The 13,692-nt window shown below is 40.2% G+C and overlaps 1 protein-coding gene across 1 annotated transcript in view; it reads right to left on the bottom strand.

Moving 5' to 3' along the window:
* Window positions 1-13,692, bottom strand: part of fndc4a (fibronectin type III domain containing 4a) — an 83,232-nt gene that overhangs the window by 18,979 nt on the left and 50,561 nt on the right. Inside the window, exon 4 of the mRNA XM_063222651.1 lies at window positions 1,831-1,920. Within this exon, the coding sequence (XP_063078721.1) occupies window positions 1,831-1,920 (90 nt within the window). The remainder of the gene's footprint in view (window positions 1-1,830; window positions 1,921-13,692) is intronic.

The following is a 13,692-nucleotide window of genomic DNA, read 5'->3' on the forward strand; positions in this document are numbered from 1 at the left end:
TGAACTGGAATGTCTCAAGGCAGGGATATCTCATATAATAGAATTGAATGGCAGTGACATTCCCTGCAAAGTCATCTTATTCACAGTTCCTGGAACCAACTTCCTGAAACAGTGCTGGAGTACATCATCTCTGATGACTGGGCATGCCCAGGGGATTACTGCTCATTAACATTCTACTTAGAATTGTGCATTGACATTCTACACTTAGGCTGTGCTCAGGGCCGGCGCTAGGCATAGGCAGACTAGGCGGTCGCCTAGGGCGTCAAATGTCTTGGGGGGGCACCAAGGCCCACAGAATTACAATATTAAGGCTAAATAAAGTATTAAACTTTACTTTGACAATATAATTTAAAAGGTACTCAGGACATATAAATATGGTATTAGATCAGCTGTGCTTGATCAGATGTATGACACCATGTTTACAGATGCCAAATTTTGTCAAATTGCACAAAAAGGAAAGATTGTTAGGCCTACTCGCCTAGGGCACCAAATTGACTAGAACTGGCCCTGACTGTACCTGGAATTGCTGATTTTGGAGAAAGAGCAACAGTTTCCACAGCACACTGGGCAACAGGAACTAGCGCTTCAAACAAGGTAAATAACAATAAGGCAAACAACAACTAAATAAATAACAAATGAAATAAACAAATTAAATGATTAAGAAATTGTGACGAAAGGAAATGGGGTGATGAGGGACGTACACCAAAGCAACCAGAAAGAGATGTCTTAACCCCAATGACACATCCGAAGGCAGTTGTTCGCCTATAATAACTTGGGAGTCTTCTTGGCGGCTTAGTATTCCGAGTAAATACAGTGAAAGGTTACGCAAGAGCAGAGCCCGTAATTATATCCTGAAACGTAGGCCTATAGAGAGGGCTCAGTCAGCACTTTGATGTTCAGTCATTGTAAGCAAACACCTTTCATTAATTAATTTAGCCTCCTTCCTCCGTTAATAGCATCCATATGGAAAATTGATAATGCTTTCACAGACTAATTAAAAAGTTGAATAACTTTGCATTGGCAATGTCAAGTCATATAGAAATGAATGATTTATGAGTTGGGTGGCTTGAGCTCTGAGGCATTAGTGGAGTATTAGTGTCGTATAGCATCTAACACACGTTTCATTTTTAATGTAATGTATGTTGTTGCTCTTAATTTAATGCCTCTTCATATACGTACACTTAGTCATTGGAATTCACAATGACAATTTCTTTCCTCTGTATGTCTGTGTGTATGTGCGTGTGTGTTTGTGAGTGTGTATCTGCTCCAAAGTCCCTCAGGAGAATTGATGACATTATGAGAGAGCAGACCCCGGCTGCACAATAACAATAATATAACAATGGCTATCTGCATGAAGCGTGAAGTCCACAGGGCTTGGAGTGCGGTTCCACTGGGCTGCGTTTTGTCACTGTCTGGCAGAAATATCATATTTCCAGCTTTCAGAAACTGATTCACAACTGATGCATTACGTTTTTTTTTCTCCTGTGCGGATTCTGAGGGTATTGGTTGAATCTGTGGTTTGTTATCGTAGGTTTCTCTAGGTTGTGGCTCACTCTGATGTTGATATCTGTGCATATTTGCACAGTGATTGCAGAGATTGCATAAATTCTGACTGCATTAGAATGTATGCAGTGATTCTAATGTCAACAGAATCAGGGTAAGATGGCACATGATGAACAAAAATTTGAAATATGAAATTTGGAATAAATTCCAAAAAAAATCTATGGAAGAAAATCAACGAATTGACAAAATAAATAATATGAAATGAAATAGAATTAAATTTTTAAAATAATTATTACACAGGACAACATTCAATACAATTGAGCTCACCTGCCCACATAAGCAGCACCACCACAATGATGATCATCTCGCCTGTCTGCAGGTGTCTCGACTTGTCCAGGCCCTGTACCGTTGGGTCGTCTGTGAGAATCAGGAAAAAGGAGGGTTGAGTTAAGAGGACATACTGTACAGTATTCTGCCATGCAAAACAAGAACGCAGTAACTCAAAATGGTCGAAAAAAAAATTATATCGGAAATGGGTTTTAAACTACCTCTACTACCTCTTGTGTCAAAAAATGGTGGTCCAACACCGTCCCGTTTTGGCGAAAACTCATTTTGAAAGTGCAAAAATAACCAAAAAAGTTACTGCGGTGTTGTATTAAAGGTTATGTCGTACAAAACAAAAACGCAGTAAGTCGGCGAGTTACTGCTGCACGTTCCAATGGGACTGGTTTGGGAGTAGACAGTAATACTAGCCAAGAACGCAGTAACTCCTGCAGTAACTCCATTTTGTGGCAGTAATACCAGCCAAGAACGCAGTAACTCTGTTTTTTTGTGGCAAAAAGACACATAAATGTTGTTTTTTTGGGGTTTTTTGTGTGCATTAAATTTCTATCCTAAACAAGCATTACCAGGAAGTGTCACCACCAATTTACCGACAACACAGTTGTCGTGCCATATGGGAAACTTTGAAGCCTTTTTTCTCAGTTTGCAGTTTTCAGAGTTACTGCGTTCTTAGATTGTAGGGCAGTACAGTAGGAAGTGGCAGGAGAAATAGAAGCTGGAGAAGCAGAAGAAGCACTGGACGCCTTTAGGATTTAAGATTCAAGATTCAATAAGTTTATTGCCCAGTCAGCACAGTTGATAGGAATTTGTTGTGGCACTTCCCTAATATCATATAGGCCTACATACAGTACGCTATAATGGACAAAGACACACAACAGCAGAGCACATACAGGTAAATATGGGCAGTGTGTCATGGGACAAGTAGTATGTGATGAGAGCTGTTTGGAGTTGAAGAGTTCAGATGCAAAACCCCCTAACTCCATTTCTGATGACCTGCACTTCTATATTTTTAGAGAACCCTGTTGTTCGTTTGGTTTACATTCATGTACTTGATATTACATATTAATAGTTATATTACATAAATAAAATGAAAATTATGCAGTTTTGATAGCTTTGTATTAAATAAAAATGAATTAAGATTATTTTCTGAAAAGGCACTTAGGGGGTTTTGCATCTGAACTCTTCAGTTGGCTATGCCTATCTTTCCCCCCCTCGGATCTTACTGTGAATGCTTGTGTGCAATGTGTAGGTGAGTGCTTCCCAAAGTTTCCTGCTGGGACCCCTACTAGAATATTTTCGCAACCCCCAACCCCCTTAACCTTATTGCTAGAAACTAACAGAAAACATATATTAACCATACAAGTGAATACTATTACTAACTAGTTTGTGGAATTAGGTTAGCTGTTAATGCGTGGATTTCTTCATTTTTATTCAAAGTCCCGTTTGCGCGTGACACCCCTGCAGTAGCTCCGCGACCCAGTTTGGGAACCTCTGGCGTACGCTATGTCTGATATGATCTGGGCAATGTGTATTATGCCAATAGACACCTTAATTTCCTTCAGATCAATGGAAGATCTCTTCTCTACAACTCTACTCTATCACTATACAATATAAACCGCAATATGGGCTGCAGAAATGGTCAACAATACGTACTATACAATTATAACACAGATTTATAAAATACGTGTTTACAGTCTCCATGACTCAGGATTGAATATAGGCTATAAGTCAATACTGTGGGCCTATCTTAAAAGTACAGCAAAGTGTTTGACAAGCAGGTAAAAAAAGACGTGACACAGTGGTGGCCGTTGTACTGTGTATCATCAAAACACTATTGCATGACAGAAAACAGTTGCACTCTGTCTGAGTACTATTACACTACCCAGGAGAGTCATGAGTGACCTTGGACAACATGTGACATGTGCACAAACATCCGGTTTGCACGTTTCATTGGAGGTTCACTCACAGCATGCTGAAGAATGGCTGTTGTTTACTTGATTTATTGTTGTTGTTTTTTAAACCACCAGGCTTTTGAATCCTGCTCAGGCCACCACTTTCAAGATGCGGTTGAGTTGGTTTAAAATTGCATCAAAGCTGCACTAATTCACTTTGGCCACGTTTCCCCACAGGTTTCCCCAAACGAGGCTAAAGTAAAAGCGACACAGCAGTTATGCTCTGTTGCCTTAGATGATTCTTCATGATTTGATTTCCATTTACTGTTGATTAATGTGCCTGGTCCCTTACTACAGTATATGATAGTAGTAGCAATGATGTTTTATCATAGGACAACCCCGAGGGCACACACATACTGTATAAATTCGCCAGTAATCATTGTGTTTTATCACTGCTAAAAGTGTTTCTAATTTGAGAATGGCCAGACGCTTAAAATGATGGCAATTTTAGGTAGTGATGTATGGGAACACTGAGGGTAATTTACCCACAAAAATATGAACAGCAAAAGGATGATAACGCAATATTCCTGGGACCATATAGGCCTACTCAAGGTTACAGATCAATGCAATGAGACAACACACTGCATCATCTCATATAAATAGGACTTTATATTGGCTTTTGTTCCAAGGACCTCAGAGGTATTAAATGTGATACACAGTTATACCACCACAGCCACTTCTTAATGCAGACTCCTATAGCCACTTGCACAAAAAATATATTGGTAGCCATTCATGGCACACACATTATCTCTTTAAATTGAGTGTTACCCCTTTTGTGGTTTATTGCAAGTGATAGCTTGGAGGAAGGAACAATAAAAAAGAAATCTCTGTCCCAGGCTACTATCACCCACCGATCCTACGCATATGCACATGTATTTGAACCTTTGTATGAATGTGTTGTTAACCCTTTTTCTTACTTAGGCTACTTTATTAAAAAAGATGAACATAAAAGGTATGTAACATAACATAACAACATGACGTAACACAACACAAGACAACACAAGACAATACAAAACAACATATAACACAACATAACATATAACATAACATGTAATAATATTTACATAACATAACATTTAACATAACATATTAACATAACATAAAAAGACCCCTGCCAATCTAAGTGGTTTTAATAAATCAGTCAAGAAATGACACCTGATTAGCCAGACTTGCAGTGTAAGACTCATGCCTCTACCTAGCCTCAGTGGTAGCAGCTTTTCTAAATAGAAGACGATGAGGAAGAAGCGCCCCATGCATCCGGAGCGACCATTCATCATAATCATTAATCCCCAGTTAAAGGGATTGACTTGGGGCCCATTTCCTCCTCAACAAGCCGAAAGCATCCTTTAACCCCGCATGGAATACTTCCAGAGACCCACTCTACTCGATTGATCTCCAGCCGCCTTCCCTTCCCCGAGTATGAGGATGGAGTGGGCTGGGCCGGACCCGGGCCAGATGAGACGGGGATGCGGCTTGGTTGGCTGGCTGGCTCTATCTCGCTGGCTCTGGCAGGATGGCTGATGTGTAGTGTCATAAATTGGGGCACGGTGCCCGAGCCCAATTACTGAGTGGGGTCGTTTATGCTTGCTGCGTCTGGCAATTACAAAGGTAGCCACCATCGTACTGTGTGTTTGTGTGTGTGTGTGCGAGTATGCGAGTGTGCGTGCGTGCGTGTTTGCGTGCGTGCGTGTGTGTGACAGCCTGGGTGATATGCCTTTTTCCCCAGATGAATATTTATGATGTCGGTCAATGTTCTGATGGGAAAGATGGCACAGGATTTTTCACAAAGCCTTCTGGGAAAGAAAGAAAGAAAGAATGAGAAAGATATAAAGAAAGATGTATATTGTATCTCAGAGGAAACATACTCTAGGTTTTAACTCATTTATTTTCTTGTTCAGGCTGAGTAGTGCACTTTTTTGTCATATTTATCAATTTAACACTTATAAATAAAAGAGGATTTTAGTTTTGCCTCCAGCAAACTAGTGAAGTAAGCACTGCCCCACACCCACAGTAACCATTAGTCTAATTAGTCAAATATTTTGCAGGACATCGATGATATTCTTTGTTTACAAAAGAAGCACTTTACCCACATCATTGAATAGTGTGGAGTAGAATCCATTCAGTGGATCATTGCAAGGAGAGAGAGAGAGAGTTGTGTGTGTGTGTGTGTGTGTGTGTGTGTGTGTGTGTGTGTGTGTGTGTGTGTGTGTGTGTGTGTGTGTGTGTGTGTGTGTGTGTGTGTGTGTGCGTGTGCGTGTGCGTGTGCGTGTGTGTGTGTGTGTGTGTGTGTGTGTGTGTACATGCAAAAGTGCTGTGTGTGTTTGTGTTTACATATAAACCGATTGGAGGGCTGAGGTGGTTGGTTTGGAGAGGAGTGCCAATCACTACACTAGTGTCTGTGCTGCTGGCAGATAGAGTTTGGAGCAGACTGCTTCAATGTGGCCTACCTGTGCAACCAGGCCTGAGCTTAGAGCCTGCTTGAGGCGTCTCGTCCTCTCTTATTTTTGACAGAGCAAGACCCTCACCGAGAGAGAGAGAGAGAGAGAGAGAGAGAGAGAGAGAGAGAGAGAGAGAGAGAGAGAGAGAGAGAGAGAGAGAATACATGTATGTGTGTGTGTGTGCAGTGTGTGTGTTTTGCGTACTGTAGGTGGTTGCTTGACTCTAAAGCTCAGAGCAAATGCAGTGCTACAGTAGCCTTTTGCCTCTAGGTTACATAATAAGTTAACATGAGATATTGTCTAGCATAGAACACACACATGCAAACACTCTCTCTGTCTCTCTCTCTCTCTCTCTCTCTCTCTCTCTCTCTCTCTGATTCCTATATGGATCGGGATATGCTTGCTGTGTGACTTAAATTACGGATGCAACTGCGCGCGGCAGACGGCATATACTTTTTAAAGCTTCTTTTCGAACAATCAGAGCACTGGAGGCATGGGGGCCGCTAGGGGGGGAAAAGTGGTACAGATTCTAAGGGCCCAAGCACTAATAGGAGCCCTTAAGGGGGCCCAATCACTGAGAGGGGCCCTTAAGGGGGCCCAAAATTTGAATCTTTCATGGGGCCCAACATTTCCGGCAGCGCCCCTGACTGGAGGTATCATTAATATTTTCCAGCATTGTTTACTGCGGCCTCAACATGGAAGTTCAGAAGTTGTGTTAACATTGCACGGTACGCATGTGTCTCGTGTGCGAAATTGACACAATATACCGTATGCATGCCAATGCATTGGTGCACGAAAAGTGAAAGAAAAGCACACATATATCCTGCAAATTCTCGAGTTGTTTACATTTATTTTCATGTTTTTTGCATCCTGCCTTTTGTAATGCAATGTGTGCTGCTACCTTGGCCAGGGCTCACTTGTAAAATAGATAATTATCTCAATCTCATTTGTCCCATGATTCAATAAGGTAAAAAAGTTTTAGATAGATAGATAATAGATTATATCGTTTTAGGCAAGAAGGTAAAAAGGCACAATGTATGTATGTGTAAGCAAAGGGCAAAGGGTTGGTAAAGCTATTAATTAGAGAACACGGACGAGAGACAGACAGAGAGAGAGAGAGAGAGAGAGAGAGAGAGAGAGAGAGAGAGAGAGAGAGAGAGAGAGAGAGAGAGAGGCTGAGAAGGTCGATAGAATGATCCTAAAGCTCATAACAGAGCAAAACAGAATTCACCACTAATTATCAAATATATGTCCTCCGTTTTTATATGTATAATTGCATGGAACTCTGTTAGAGTGTAGTGGAAAGTGCGCACATCCAGCAAAAAAGCATCAGCAGGTGCCAGATCAAAAAACTGTCATATGTAGGAGCGGGAAAGGATCTGCACACTGCTTGCAAAAGACTTAATTTATTGGGAGCAACGTTTCGATCGTTAGATCTTCTTCAGGCATCTTACACAAGTTAAAAAACAGTCAAAATAAGTAGGGAAGGCCTACACAGCTGATTGGCAGTCAGGCAATCAGCTGATAGTCAGCTGTTCTAATTAGGCCCAACAAACAATTGATGATTACAAACAATCATGGCCTGCAGCCAAGTGGTGGTTGTTCTGACAGGCATATTGGAGTTAGACACATACAGTACAGCAAAAAAGACAAAGCAAAATAGCAAAAAACATTTTTAAAAAAAAAAAAACAACAATTATAGGCATTACATAATGATCATAGAATGATCCATGATCAAGGATCACAAAAAAGGTTTTAGATCAAAGTCCAAATTAAGGCCTTTGGGTGACAAAGTATTGAGGTGAAAAATATAAAAAGCCTCTCGTCTTAGGAGAATATTGTTGATATCCCCTCCCCTTCTTGGGGCTTTTACATGTTCAATCCCAAAATATCTCAGAGAAGAGAGATTGTGTTTCATGGAGTTGAAATGCACGGCAACAGGGCTTTTGTCATCATGAGTTCTTATACTGCTCCTATGTTCTGAGATCCGGGTTTTCAGACATCGTGTGGTTTTGGTCTTTCCTATATATGCCAGACCGCAAGGGCATTTTAATCATGTATATAACATTTTTACTGTTTACATGTGATTGTGCCTTGATATCAATCTTTTTTTCCAGAGTGCGGATGGTTAAAGTAATGACATTTAGAGGTGAAATTGCATTGTGCACAAGAGCCCACACTTATATTTCCAGGTGGAATATTAGATAGAAGAAAGTTGAGAAGGCTGCTCAGGTGGTAAATCGGCTCTGACAATTTGGTCTCTTAAGTTTGGAGCGCGTTTGTACACAATGCGGGGGGGATCATTGAAGACTGTTTTTAAATTTGGATCGGATTTTAGGATGTGCCAATGCTGTTGAACAATTTCTTTAAATGAATTTCCCAAGGGGGAGAATTGTATTGCACAAATTGGCCTATGGACTATCAGAATTAGTTCTTCTCATTTCGAGACAATCTTTTTGGTTAACATTTTTAAACCGTTCAACAGCATTTTGCACCCAATCTTCCTGATATTCTCTGTCTCTAAATCTTTTCACCATGTCGTCACTGTGTTTGGCATAGGAGTCCTCTGAGCTGCATATCCGGCGCACCCTACTAAGTTGGCTAATTGGGAGGCTCTTCTTGAGGTTAGTTGGATGGAAGCTCTTGCCGTGCAGGAGAGTGTTCCTGTCTGTAGGCTTTCTATACAAATCAGTTGACAATTTGTCTTGTTCTTTTTTAATTAAAATGTCCAAAAAATTGATTTGTTGGTCATCATAATTGACTGTGAATTTAAGGTGGTTGCTACTCACATTGAGAAAATTCACAAAATCAAATAGTTCATTTGGAGTACCTGACCACAGTATAAAAATATCGTCAATATATCTCCGCCAGAGGCCAATATTGATGAAAAAAAAATCATTATGTGACCTATTAAATACAAAGTCATGTTCAAAGGAGCCAACATAGAGTGAGGCATAGTTCGGGGCCATGGTGCTACCCATGGCCGTGCCCTTCACCTGCAAATAGTGAGTATCTTTGTACATAAAAGCATTTTTTGTAAGAACCAACTTAACTAATTCTTTAATGCAGGTGATGCTGGGTTTCATATCCATATGTAAAGGTCGTAGGTAAAAATCCACTGCTTCAATACCGCCCTCGTGTGGTATATTTGTATATAGCGATTCCACATCGAGTGTCACCAATAGCATGTTTTTAACAGAGAAATCAATTGATTTTAAAATATTGATCATATCAATCGTGTCTTTTACATATGATGGCAACGTAGCAACATGTGGTTTTAAAAAATAGTCAACAAAGGTGGAAATTTTTTCAGTTAAAGACCCAATACCAGATATAATGGGTCTACCTGGTGGTTGTTCAAGGTTTTTATGAATTTTAGGTAAGGTGTATATCACTGGTTTGGTAGGGTAATCGATCTTCATGAAGTCAAACTCTTTTTTTGTGATATCACCTCTTTCCAAAAAGTCAGACAAATGAGAGTGAATGTTTCTTTTGAAATCCTCAGTAGGATCTGAGTCAAGTTTCTGATAAAAAAGCTGGTTGGAAAGTTGTCGGTTGACTTCAGTGTCATAATCACATAAATTCATTACAACAATAGATCCACCTTTGTCAGCAGGTTTAACATTAATTCCTGAATCTTTTTTAAGCTCCAGTAAGGCCTCTCTTTCATCCCTTGGTAGATTATTGTGAACTTTGTATTCACGTTTTTTATTTAAGACCTGTAAAGCATCTCTTTCCACTAAACGACAATAGGTGTCTAAAGAGGCATTTCTGTTTTTTGGAGGAACAAAAGTTGATTTTCCCTTAAATGGTCTTGTTACTGTGTGCTCTGTAGGCTGCACTGCAGAGGAAGGTAGTGTGTAATTGTTTACTGAGTTAGCTGGGTCTGCAATGGGCCTATTAGCAAAGAATTCTTTAACACGTAAAGACCTAAAAAATTTCTGAAAATCAACAAAGGCATTAAAGTCGTTGCAGTAAGTGGTGGGAACAAAAGACAAACCTTTACTTAAAGCTTTAAGGCAACTAGGGGACAGTTCCTTACTGGACAGATTAACAACATTCAGCGTCTCCTGGTTCTGGTCACAAATCGTGTCATGTCGTCTTGCTCTCTTTGGTTTCCCCCTCCTGCATTTCCTCTTCCTCCTCGGTTCCCTCTGGTCTGGCCCCTCTGCCCTCTCGGACGTCCTCTTTTTCTGGGTCCATCTTCTAAAAAAGAGGAGGAAGCTGTGGATGCTGTACTGTAGTTGGTATCTGAATCAGTTTCCATGGTCAGGGGCCCGGACTCTTGTTGGAAGTGGTTGGAGTGGTGTCGGCCTTTCTGCTTACTACCCTGGGGGAGATATATTGACGATATTTTTATACTGTGGTCAGGTACTCCAAATGAACTATTTGATTTTGTGAATTTTCTCAATGTGAGTAGCAACCACCTTAAATTCACAGTCAATTATGATGACCAACAAATCAATTTTTTGGACATTTTAATTAAAAAAGAACAAGACAAATTGTCAACTGATTTGTATAGAAAGCCTACAGACAGGAACACTCTCCTGCACGGCAAGAGCTTCCATCCAACTAACCTCAAGAAGAGCCTCCCAATTAGCCAACTTAGTAGGGTGCGCCGGATATGCAGCTCAGAGGACTCCTATGCCAAACACAGTGACGACATGGTGAAAAGATTTAGAGACAGAGAATATCAGGAAGATTGGGTGCAAAATGCTGTTTGAAACTGTTTTAAAAATGTTAACCAAAAAGATTTGTCTCGAAATGAGAAGAACTAATTCTGATAGTCATAGGCCCAATTTGTGCAATACAATTCTCCCCCTTGGGAAATTCATTTAAGAAAATTGTTCAACAGCATTGGCACATCCTAAAAATCCGATCCAAATTTAAAAACAGTCTTCAATGATCCCCCCCCGCATTGTGTACAAACGCGCTCCAAACTTAAGAGACCAAATTGTCAGAGCCGATTTACCACCTGAGCAGCCTTCTCACTTTCTATCTAATATTCCACCTGGAAATTATAAGTGTGGCTCTTGTGCACAATGCAATTTCACCTCTAAATGTCATTACTTTAACCATCCGCACTCTGGAAAAAAGATTGATATCAAGGGCACAATCACATGTAACAGTAAAAATGTTATATACATGATTAAATGCCCTTGCGGTCTGGCATATATAGGAAAGACCACACGATGTCTGAAAACCCGGATCTCAGAACATAGGAGCAGTATAAGAACTCATGATGACAAAAGCCCTGTTGCCGTGCATTTCAACTCCATGAAACACAATCTCTCTTCTCTGAGATATTTTGGGATTGAACATGTAAAAGCCCCAAGAAGGGGAGGGGATATCAACAATATTCTCCTAAGACGAGAGGCTTTTTATATTTTTCACCTCAATACTTTGTCACCCAAAGGCCTTAATTTGGACTTTGATCTAAAACCTTTTTTGTGATCCTTGATCATGGATCATTCTATGATCATTATGTAATGCCTATAATTGTTGTTTTTTTAAAAAAAATGTTTTTTGCTATTTTGCTTTGTCTTTTTTGCTGTACTGTATGTGTCTAACTCCAATATGCCTGTCAGAACAACCACCACTTGGCTGCAGGCCATGATTGTTTGTAATCATCAATTGTTTGTTGGGCTTAATTAGAACAGCTGACTATCAGCTGATTGCCTGACTGCCAATCAGCTGTGTAGGCCTTCCCTACTTATTTTGACTGTTTTTTAACTTGTGTAAGATGCCTGAAGAAGATCTAACGATCGAAACGTTGCTCCCAATAAATTAAGTCTTTTGCAAGCAGTGTGCAGATCCTTTCCCGCTCCTACATAATTGCATGGAATTGTAATAATTAATTATCAGCATTTTTTGTTGTAGTGCTCAGCACTTCCATAAGGATTCAGTACTGCTTTTTAGTGTATGTAAAAGTCCAATCAGTTTCATTCTCTCTTGGCAAGGTCGAGCTGAAAACATGCTGGATTTATGGAAAAGCTTTCTCTGCTTCCTTAACCAATCAAATATCTGGCTTGGCTCAGGGGGTCCGCTAGTTCCTTGAAAATATTATTCATTTTTCCCTTTTCTCTGATTACCATATCATATAATTACCATACCATTACAAAGAACCTGTAAAATGTCATAATACAATTTTCACCAAGTACTCACAATCAAACAGCCAATTAAATGCTATCAAGTACAGCAAGTCAAACCAAAACAGTTAGATGGACTGATTTTTGAAGTTTAATACATGTCTAGAAATACAGCCTGTTTTTGTTAACACTTCTTAAGAAATACACTTAGAGTGTTGTACACCGGAACTCTTCACAGGTCTGATTGACCTGTAGTGCAGCGGTTCCCAAACTTTTCTGCTGGGACCCCCTTTAAAACCTAAAACTATTTTCCCCTACCGCCCATATTCCCAACGCAAACATGGTCTAGTCCCTTAATGTTAATATGAAATTCACATAAAAAGTCAACACTTAAGTAAGAAACCGGACTTGGAGGTTTAAGACGTTTCTTACACCGTTCATCAAAAAAATCTTGACTCACACCAGGATGAAAGATGAAACATCTCCAAGATCCCCAAAAATAACTCCAGTTGCCTACATCATAGCCCAGTATGTAGCTCTTTTGACATGATAATTGATTTAAATAGCCTACACCACAAAAATTGATAGGCCTATGTAAACATTGCAGAACCCCGGCTGTTCGCAAAGACCACAGCACACTCCATTGTCAGTCCAGTGCCCAACAGTGAATTGCTGTTGGACCATACGGTAGTTTTAGTGTATTCACTGAGAGATGTAATGGATCATAACTGCAGCTGCTTATCGGAGGAGCTGCTAGTGTGTCTGACTGTAGTGAATGATGGGTGCTGTTATGAATGAGCCCCGGAGGGGTACTCTGCCAGGCACTAACTGCAATACTCAGGAACTGACAGCTTTTGCCCTCACCAAGTGTAAGTACTATAGCACCCTCAAGAATAAGTAGAAAGGATGGATGATGGAAAGGAAGATGAGGATTATGCTTCATTTTTATGGATTACTTATCACTGATCCTCATATGTGGCACTTCGGCAACAGCAAATAGGCCTACAGTAGAACCAACTAACCAAAAGTTTTCTTTTGCAATGGCGGCACTGCTACTTACCTTAAAAATGCATTCAATTCTGCTAGCAGGTGCTAAGTGGACAGCTCTAAAGGACCTGACTTAAGAATCTGATCTGCCCCCACTATGATGCTACATTTTAAAATGCAATTGCTACTTATTACCTCCTCCAAGGAGGTTATGTGTTCGGTCACGTTGGTTTGTCTGTTTGTCTGATTGTCTGTCTGTTTGTTTGTCAGCAGGATAATTTATGAACGGATTTGAATGAAACTTCGTGAAGTTGTTGGAAATGACCAAAGGAACAAGTGATTACATTTTGGTGGGGATCCGGATCACGAACCAGAACCAAG

The sequence above is a fragment of the Engraulis encrasicolus genome, chromosome 18 (assembly GCF_034702125.1).
Source record: "Engraulis encrasicolus isolate BLACKSEA-1 chromosome 18, IST_EnEncr_1.0, whole genome shotgun sequence".
NCBI classification, from domain to species: domain Eukaryota; kingdom Metazoa; phylum Chordata; class Actinopteri; order Clupeiformes; family Engraulidae; genus Engraulis; species Engraulis encrasicolus.